At 55.2% G+C, this 9,345-nt stretch overlaps 2 protein-coding genes across 2 annotated transcripts in view; both read right to left on the bottom strand.

The window, feature by feature from the left end:
• Window positions 1-9: 9 nt before the first annotated feature.
• Window positions 10-3,733, bottom strand: LOC108447674 (proline-rich protein 36-like). Its single transcript, XM_017738397.1, has 3 exons — window positions 3,687-3,733; window positions 3,467-3,582; window positions 10-2,668 (listed from the first exon to the last, which is right to left on the bottom strand). The coding sequence occupies exons 1-3, from the start codon at window positions 3,731-3,733 to the stop codon at window positions 24-26; spliced, it is 2,808 nt and encodes a 935-aa protein (XP_017593886.1). The 3' UTR covers window positions 10-23.
• A 960-nt stretch (window positions 3,734-4,693) lies between these two features.
• C2CD2L (C2CD2 like) overlaps window positions 4,694-9,345 on the bottom strand; it is a 22,259-nt gene continuing 17,607 nt past the window's right edge. Inside the window, exon 15 of the mRNA XM_017738457.1 lies at window positions 4,694-5,852. Within this exon, the coding sequence (XP_017593946.1) occupies window positions 5,839-5,852 (14 nt within the window). The 3' untranslated portion in view covers window positions 4,694-5,838. The remainder of the gene's footprint in view (window positions 5,853-9,345) is intronic.

The following is a 9,345-nucleotide window of genomic DNA, read 5'->3' as shown; positions in this document are numbered from 1 at the left end:
GGCTAAAGGCGGAAGGGGCAGGGCTAAAGGGGAATAGGCAGGGCCAAGGGCGGAGTGGGCGGGGCTAAGGGCGGAAGGGGCGGGTCTGAAGGCGGAAGGGGCAGGGCTAAAGGCGGAAGGGGCGGGTCTGAAGGCGGAAGGGGCAGGGCTAAAGGCGGAAGGGGCGGGTCTGAAGGCGGAAGGGGCAGGGCTAAAGGCGGAAGGGGCGGGTCTGAAGGCGGAAGGGGCAGGGCTAAAGGCGGAAGGGGCGGGTCTGAAGGCGGAAGGGGCAGGGCTAAAGGCGGAAGGGGCGGGTCTGAAGGCGGAAGGGGCAGGGCTAAAGGCGGAAGGGGCGGGTCTGAAGGCGGAAGGGGCAGGGCTAAAGGCGGAAGGGGCGGGTCTGAAGGCGGAAGGGGCAGGGCTAAAGGCGGAAGGGGCGGGTCTGAAGGCGGAAGGGGCAGGGCTAAAGGCGGAAGGGGCGGGTCTGAAGGCGGAAGGGGCAGGGCTAAAGGCGGAAGGGGCGGGTCTGAAGGCGGAAGGGGCAGGGCTAAAGGCGGAAGGGGCGGGTCTGAAGGCGGAAGGGGCAGGGCTAAAGGCGGAAGGGGCGGGTCTGAAGGCGGAAGGGGCAGGGCTAAAGGCGGAAGGGGCGGGTCTGAAGGCGGAAGGGGCAGGGCTAAAGGCGGAAGGGGCGGGTCTGAAGGCGGAAGGGGCAGGGCTAAAGGCGGAAGGGGCGGGTCTGAAGGCGGAAGGGGCAGGGCTAAAGGCGGAAGGGGCGGGTCTGAAGGCGGAAGGGGCAGGGCTAAAGGCGGAAGGGGCGGGTCTGAAGGCGGAAGGGGCAGGGCTAAAGGCGGAAGGGGCGGGTCTGAAGGCGGAAGGGGCAGGGCTAAAGGCGGAAGGGGCGGGTCTGAAGGCGGAAGGGGCAGGGCTAAAGGCGGAAGGGGCGGGTCTGAAGGCGGAAGGGGCAGGGCTAAAGGCGGAAGGGGCGGGTCTGAAGGCGGAAGGGGCAGGGCTAAAGGCGGAAGGGGCGGGTCTGAAGGCGGAAGGGGCAGGGCTAAAGGCGGAAGGGGCGGGTCTGAAGGCGGAAGGGGCAGGGCTAAAGGCGGAAGGGGCGGGTCTGAAGGCGGAAGGGGCAGGGCTAAAGGCGGAAGGGGCGGGTCTGAAGGCGGAAGGGGCAGGGCTAAAGGCGGAAGGGGCGGGTCTGAAGGCGGAAGGGGCAGGGCTAAAGGCGGAAGGGGCGGGTCTGAAGGCGGAAGGGGCAGGGCTAAAGGCGGAAGGGGCGGGTCTGAAGGCGGAAGGGGCAGGGCTAAAGGCGGAAGGGGCGGGTCTGAAGGCGGAAGGGGCAGGGCTAAAGGCGGAAGGGGCGGGTCTGAAGGCGGAAGGGGCAGGGCTAAAGGCGGAAGGGGCGGGTCTGAAGGCGGAAGGGGCAGGGCTAAAGGCGGAAGGGGCGGGTCTGAAGGCGGAAGGGGCAGGGCTAAAGGCGGAAGGGGCGGGTCTGAAGGCGGAAGGGGCAGGGCTAAAGGCGGAAGGGGCGGGTCTGAAGGCGGAAGGGGCAGGGCTAAAGGCGGAAGGGGCGGGTCTGAAGGCGGAAGGGGCAGGGCTAAAGGCGGAAGGGGCGGGTCTGAAGGCGGAAGGGGCAGGGCTAAAGGCGGAAGGGGCGGGTCTGAAGGCGGAAGGGGCAGGGCTAAAGGCGGAAGGGGCGGGTCTGAAGGCGGAAGGGGCAGGGCTAAAGGCGGAAGGGGCGGGTCTGAAGGCGGAAGGGGCAGGGCTAAAGGCGGAAGGGGCGGGTCTGAAGGCGGAAGGGGCAGGGCTAAAGGCGGAAGGGGCGGGTCTGAAGGCGGAAGGGGCAGGGCTAAAGGCGGAAGGGGCGGGTCTGAAGGCGGAAGGGGCAGGGCTAAAGGCGGAAGGGGCGGGTCTGAAGGCGGAAGGGGCAGGGCTAAAGGCGGAAGGGGCGGGTCTGAAGGCGGAAGGGGCAGGGCTAAAGGCGGAAGGGGCGGGTCTGAAGGCGGAAGGGGCAGGGCTAAAGGCGGAAGGGGCGGGTCTGAAGGCGGAAGGGGCAGGGCTAAAGGCGGAAGGGGCGGGTCTGAAGGCGGAAGGGGCAGGGCTAAAGGCGGAAGGGGCGGGTCTGAAGGCGGAAGGGGCAGGGCTAAAGGCGGAAGGGGCGGGTCTGAAGGCGGAAGGGGCAGGGCTAAAGGCGGAAGGGGCGGGTCTGAAGGCGGAAGGGGCAGGGCTAAAGGCGGAAGGGGCGGGTCTGAAGGCGGAAGGGGCAGGGCTAAAGGCGGAAGGGGCGGGTCTGAAGGCGGAAGGGGCAGGGCTAAAGGCGGAAGGGGCGGGTCTGAAGGCGGAAGGGGCAGGGCTAAAGGCGGAAGGGGCGGGTCTGAAGGCGGAAGGGGCAGGGCTAAAGGCGGAAGGGGCGGGTCTGAAGGCGGAAGGGGCAGGGCTAAAGGCGGAAGGGGCGGGTCTGAAGGCGGAAGGGGCAGGGCTAAAGGCGGAAGGGGCGGGTCTGAAGGCGGAAGGGGCAGGGCTAAAGGCGGAAGGGGCGGGTCTGAAGGCGGAAGGGGCAGGGCTAAAGGCGGAAGGGGCGGGTCTGAAGGCGGAAGGGGCAGGGCTAAAGGCGGAAGGGGCGGGTCTGAAGGCGGAAGGGGCAGGGCTAAAGGGGGAAAGGCCGTGGCTGAAGGCGGAATGGGCGTGGCTTAAGGGGGTTGGCGGGGCTCTAGGGGGAGATGGCTGGGGCTAAAGGGCGAGCCTAGAGAGTAAGTGGGTGAGCCCAAAATAGGGTATGGTTGGGGCTAAAGGGGGAAATGGGCTGGGCTAAAGGGCGGATGGGCAGTGCTAAAGGGGAGATGGGCAGGGCTAATGGGGAGATGGGCAAGCCTAGAGACCCAGTGGGCGAGCCCATGAACCGGGTATGGTTGGGGCTAAACAGGGAATGGGCGTGGCTAAAAAGGCGGTGGGCGGGGCTAAATGGGGATGGACGGGGCTAAACGGGGAATGGCCGGGGCTAAAGGGAGGATGGGCGGGGCTAAAAAGGGAATGAGCGGGGCTAAATGGCAAATGGCTGGGGCTAAAACTGGGTTGGGCAGGGTAAACGGGGAATGGCCGGGGCTAAAGGGGGATGGGCGGGGCTATATTGCAGATGGGTGAGGCTAGAGAGAGAATGGGCGAGCCCAAATTGTTGTATGGGCGGGGCTAATGGGGAATGGGCGGGGCTAAAAGGGGAATGTGCGTGGCTAAATCGTGTATGGGCAGGGCTAAAGGGGGAATGGGCGTGGCTAAAGGTGAAATGCCCGAGGATAAAGGGGGAATGGGGGCGGCTAAACGGGGGTGCCTGGGGCTAAAGGGCGATGGCCGGGGTCAAAGGTGGAATGGGCATAGCTAAAAGGGGAATGGGCGAGGCTAAAGGGGGATGGGCGGGGCTAAAGGGGGAGTTGAGTTTTGATGCATTTCCCCGGGCGTGGTGTGGGGTGTGACGTGCCTCGTGTCCCCACACCAGGAAACGCCGCGGAAAATCGCGCTGAAAGCGCCGGATCGGCGTTGACAGAGGGGTTCGGGCAGTCGAAATCGCCCTTCTGAGTGGTGGGGTCCTTCCGCGGCACCATATTTGGTCTTTACCGAAAAGCGCATGCGTGTGATACCGCCATCTTTAGAAGGGCAAAACCAGCGTGGCGAGCTGCTAGCTTGGTGTGGCATCACGTGACTTCCGCCCTTACGCGCCCTCTTGAGATCTGGCAGAAGCTGCTTCCGGCGGGGCCGCCATCTATTGTGTGGCACGGCAAAAGGGCCCCGCCCCTCAGAAGCGCGTCTATTCCGTTGCCTGAGGCCAACCCCGACTCCAACGCCGACCCTGCTCTTGCACCATCCGCGTCCCCACACCGCAAAGCGCCGCGCAGGATCGGGCTGCAAGCGCGGGGTCGGGGTGGGGGCCGGAGTGGAGCTCAGGCAGGCGGGAAGACGCCTTTGTGAAGAGAAAGGGCTTGTTGAGGGTTCATTTTGTCCTTCCCCAAGGCGCATGCGTGACCACCCCCCATCCTGGGAAGGACGGCATCAGTCGTGCCCGAGCCGCCATTTTGAGTGTGGCACAGCCTCACCGAGCCTTGTCACCTCAGCACAGCCTTGTCACCACGGGGCAGCAGCGGTTTGAGTACCAGCCACAATCTCAGCCTGTGCTGCACAGAGAGGAAAAAAACCTCTGAATACACTAAACTATTTCTATTGCCTTCATAGGTACCCTATTTTCTTCCATTTTCAAGTCCTTTCTTGTTTAATTTACATCTACAAAAGTTCAATTTGCATTTTTAAACCCTATATATCTTTATCTAGAATTTCTTATCCTCCATGATGCTGTATATAATACAGCAGATATGGGGTTGTATTTTGAAATCAATTTTAATAATTAAAAAAAATTACTTATATATACATACAGATAAGAAAAGCTACAGTTTTTAATATGTTTTGCAGAAACACACCCGCTAAACTTCCAAGCATTTTTGGTCTGTAACCTCCCTTTTTTAGAAGGACCACGCCTAACCCCTCTCATACCCTACTCACCTTCTCCTCGACTGCAGGTATTTCTCCTATGTGCCTCAGTTTACCCCCTTACATTTAAATGTTTTGGGGTGTTACAGACCCTTGCACGGGTCTACACAGTTTGCCATCATCTGAGTGGGAGAATTTAGGTGAGACAGGCACAGGTTGGAGGGAAACTCACGGCGCTACATCAGGTTTTGATGTTCATGTGGTTTAATAAGTTAACAGATTCAGCCATTACACACCAATAGAACTCTTCTTCAAGATTTACAAAGGTGCAAGAACTTCATTTAGTCGTAAGTAGTTTAATTTTCATTATTAGCTACACAGTTCCAATTCTTTCCCACCTGAACAAGCTGGGGTCAAAATTTTTAATCCACCCAGACAGAAAGCATCAAAGTACAAAAGAGCACACACAAGGAGGGGGGCTAATTCAAATTCCATGTAGGCATTTGGTCCAGTACCTTACGAGCAAGGAAAAGGTGATGTGGACCGCTCGTGCCTTATAGAAGGAGCTGCGATATAACGAGCACACCTTTGCCAGAAGTTTGGCCACCACTGGGACTGTTACCCTACCCTGAGACTCGCCGTGACCTTGCAGTAGGGAAGGCGGGGTGGAGAGAACAATGCAAAAAGACCACAAAGGACAACCCTCCACACAAGCATCTCCACAGCTACCCAGAAATGACTTCTCTGTAGGTTTAGCAAACAATGACCCAAGAGAAGCTATCGCATCGCTAGAGCCAAAGAACATAACAACACCGCTTGCCATGCACCCAGTTCTAGTCTAGAAATGGCACATGCCCGTGGTGCTCTTCTATCAGTTTGAAGAAGTTTCTGTTACATTCCCCTCCACTGAACTTGCTCTCCACCCAAATAGCCTGCCCTCGCTCTTCCCCATTTCGGTCACGCTGCCTAAAAACCCCACCCTCAACTGCACTGGCAGCATGAGGGTGCTTGCAGGGGCAGGAGTTGGATTTGCTTGCTCAGGTCTGCCCCGGCAGAGGTCTGCGCAAGGAATGGATGTAACGCCACAGAAGCTGGTAGGGTAGGGCCGCTCTCCTGTGCCCCCATTGGCACCGTCACCCTCAGTAACTCTGCACCGTTACTGGTACAGGCATTTGCAGAGCATGCTCTAATTATAAGTGTGTGCAAATACACATCTATGCACCCAATCCCTCTGGCCTCAGACATCCATCACGTGAAATCCTGTGGCACCCTCAGAACACTGAGGTTTTGCGGTTCCCTTCGTTTTTTCCTGTGTCCGTTTTCCACTGACTCAAGAGGATATCTCTCATGGGCCAACGTCAAGGGCTTTTTTTGATGACGAGACTCTTAAAAAGCCTTTCCTAAGCATAGGGAGAAGATGTATCCAGACAGAAATATAAGCATACTTACAGCTTACAGCTACCATAAATCTATTTTCTTCAGAGAAGCAAAAATACACAGCCACAGGTAAATTCTAGTAAATCTGTTCGGCCAAAATAAAAAACAAACAAACAAACCAAACCAACCAAACCAACAAAAAAAAAAAAAAACACAAAACCCACAAACAAGCAAAAAAAACCCAACAAACCAAAAAACCCTCCAAGCAAACAACAACAACAAAAATAAAACCCCAAAAAAACCCCCAAAAAACTAAAACAATCCCAACAAAATGCCTGCTTTGGCTTCATTTACAAGTCACTGTTCCTGCTTGTGCAGCCAGTAGCAAAACACGGCATTTGGAACGCAGGCCCTCATATGCAGGCTGAACTCCTTCAGAAGCCTCCGTGCATTCAAGCCCGCCGCTCTGCTGTTCCTCTTCCACCATATATTTGGTCAAGGACCAATTTCACAAGGTGCAAATAGCGAGCCTACCCTGAGACAACAATCTGCCAACTGCAGATCATTTGAGCTTAAAAGGTTTGATGGTGGCATGTGCCGTTCATGGGGTTGCTCTGTGGTCCCAGGCATTATGAAATGCCACAGAGCCCACAGCAGCACCAAGGTGAGGGCACAGGCAGCTGGAAGAAGTTAAAGAGGGAAAGTAGATTTCAGATAGCATTTCTTCTGACCTAAAGCCAGAAACATAAGCGGGGATTAAATACAAGAGAGGTTTCTCAAAGCAGCAATTCTATGGGGGGAAATTCCCAGGGACTTGGTCTTTGCAGCTTCTGGAGAACGAAACCCTATGTGACCTTCCCTTTCCATCTGAGAAGATTAGGATAGAAGAACTGTTTCTCACACCAATAATCACACCTCCACCACAAAGCAGATTCATTACCATTCGTGCCTTTAAGAAACCAGGAGATTCACCTGTGCTCACAGTCAGGACTAACAAAACGGGCACCTACTGCTTGGGGGATGAAAACATCTCTGCGGGCCAGAAAGAAAGCCTTGTTCAGATAAGAAGAGGAAGGATCAACACGGTTAATAAGGAACGTATCGGAACCAGAAAATTTCCAACGCACACAGCAGAGCCATGGCCTGCTATCCCTCTGCTCCTCAAACAGCACTTCAGCCAAACACCCTGAAAAACCATCTGCACTTAGGGAGAACATTCAGAAGAAGATAAAAGGTTACAATATCGGTCTTATGCTGTACAACTCTGAGAAGCAACAAAATGTCAGAAAATACATCTCCTCTAGGAAACACAAGCAGATGTAGGACTTAATGTCTGGGGATGCGTTCTGCCAGCACTAGACAACATCCATTCCCTTTGCAAGCTGTCTAACCAGATACAGATTTGCAGCACAATTTACTGCCTGTGGTAAAAAGCACTGCTAAAAATTCGAGGGAAGGTATGCCCCTACTGGCATGCTTCCTGCGTGCCATTCATTCTGCCGAGCACAGTGCAGGCGTCTTCTGCTGCATCAAGTTCAAAACCAAAAACGGTACCTCCGCTGCAAGTCATTGGCAGGCGTAGCCTGAAGCCAACAAACCCAGAACAAAACAGGAAAGCCACAGACATATGACAGGAACTGCCCATTTAACATGGCTAGAAAGGGACCCCACGGCCGGTGAGGAACTCGAGCTTCCGTTTTTACTCCCTTTCCTATTACCTCCTCATCCAAGCCAGACCAAAATATGCTGGGTCAAGAACCTAAGTATGTGTTTGTCAGACACAAACCTTGCCTTTCCTGCCTCCGGTCTACAGTGACAAGGACAACACTGGCTAGCCCTCACAGCCCTCCTTGTGTACATGAGCCTCAGATCCCCGATTCCCAAGAACAGTGGTGACCCTCGGTGTTCACCTCCAGCCACTCTGCACCAAGACAGCTCAAGACGCTCTTACAGTTTAAAGAAAAGAACACAGAACTATCAAAAAACGGGACTCGCAGCAGGTCCTCGACTGACCCACAACTGAAGAGCCGTGGGCTCTTCCGCCAGCATTTCTAATGCAAGGCTTCACAGCATCCCACTAGAGAAGTGGTGCTGTCTGGGTTCAAACTTTCAAGGTTTAATACCTTGAAATGGTGTTAAAACAAATAAATAAAATCCAAAAATGGAACACAAAGTACCGTCGTAGCTGCAAGTCGTAGAGGGGATGGTGCAAGGGAGAATGCCAAACTGAAACCAAACTCCGAGACTTTGGGAACAAGGGTGTGCCTGAGAAGGACAGCACCGCACGTGACAGCGCCGCACCAACCCAGCAAAAGAAGGCTATGTCAAACTGGTGGCTGAATTGCTACAGGCAAGCCACAGATGGGATCTGCTCAAGCTCCAACAGCACTGTAAGCGCAAACCACAGTCACTCGCATCAAGGAAAATGATCCTCAGCGAGAAACAGTGAGCTCTCTGACATCCACGGCACACGGAAGTGCAAACAAAGCCACAGTGCCATGTGGACAAGGAACAAAACAAAAGATAAAGGACATGACAGAGCTTGGGGACGACAAAGACTCCCAGACCAAAACAGATGTAGAAGTTCCTGGTCAGCCAGCTGGACCAATATGATTCTTCGGATTCATATATGCCCAATCATGTGAGGAGTCGGCAGGAAAAACAGCAGAGAGTCCCTCCTGCTAGCACACACTGGTACTTTCAGTGACAGCCCTTGTAACTCTGGCCTTCCCTACCTGCACAAACACGCAAGAAACAGCTGCCTGTAAATCCTTTTGCAGCAGCACACCGAACGCATTTCAGTCTTTGGAAACAGCACACGGCAGCAGAATCGGCAAGCCAAGGTTTGTCCTGAGAAACGCGTTTTGCACGCGCCACCAAGAGAACTGCTTTTTCAGCTGGTAGCATCCTGCATAAGGAAGGGCAACAGACACCACCACAGGAGGTACTCTAATGGAAGAGCAGAGCTAGAGAATCCAGTCAGGCCTGGGAAACAGCTCTTCTGTGAGGTTTTTCCTCCCCTCTGTCCCACCTCCTTAACTCGACAGCCCACAGGAGAGCAGGAGTTTCCTCTCAAACCAGGCACATTGACAGCATGAGTATTTCTCCAAAGAGCATTGTTATGTGCTATCTGAAGGGAACTTCTGGGGATATTATAGACAAAATGTGCATGGGCCAGGAGACCAGACAACTGTTCCTCTAGAAGAACTGCCTCCTCCCGCACAAGGATTCTATTTTCCCCTGCACGCCTCTCCCTCTGCAAATACCCACTGCAGAAATGCCCTCTGTTTGAATGGGGTGGATCGTGTTTGCAGGAAAAAAGGAAATGCAAACCAGAAAGATTCCTTCTACTAGAGGAAACTCATCAGTGAAAACATGTAAACTCTCGCCTCTTTCTGCCACGTGCCTTCAGGCTCCCCATCAGACTGCCTTTCACCACATTCCTTGCCTTTTTCCTTTCCATCCATCCCCAGCATGGTGCCAGTCCTTGGCACGAGAACCACGAGACTGGACGCT

Source organism: Corvus brachyrhynchos, unplaced genomic scaffold (assembly GCF_000691975.1).
Source record: "Corvus brachyrhynchos isolate BGI_N302 unplaced genomic scaffold, ASM69197v1 scaffold46, whole genome shotgun sequence".
In the NCBI taxonomy this organism is placed as follows: domain Eukaryota; kingdom Metazoa; phylum Chordata; class Aves; order Passeriformes; family Corvidae; genus Corvus; species Corvus brachyrhynchos.
The sequence above is the reverse complement of the archived record's forward strand: the minus strand, read 5'-3'. Positions and strand labels throughout refer to the sequence as shown.

Excerpts from the sequence above, each read along its gene's own strand:
- LOC108447674 (XM_017738397.1), bottom strand. The coding sequence starts at position 3,733 with ATGGCGGCCCCGCCGGAAGCAGCTTCTGCCAGATCTCAAGAGGGCGC. Across the intron at positions 3,583-3,686 it reads GCCAGATCTCAAGAGGGCGC|ACCAAATATGGTGCCGCGGA; the intron begins GTAAGGGCGGAA and ends TTTTCGGTAAAG. Across the intron at positions 2,669-3,466 it reads ATTTTCCGCGGCGTTTCCTG|CCACGCCCATTCCGCCTTCA; the intron begins GTGTGGGGACAC and ends AACCCCCTTAAG.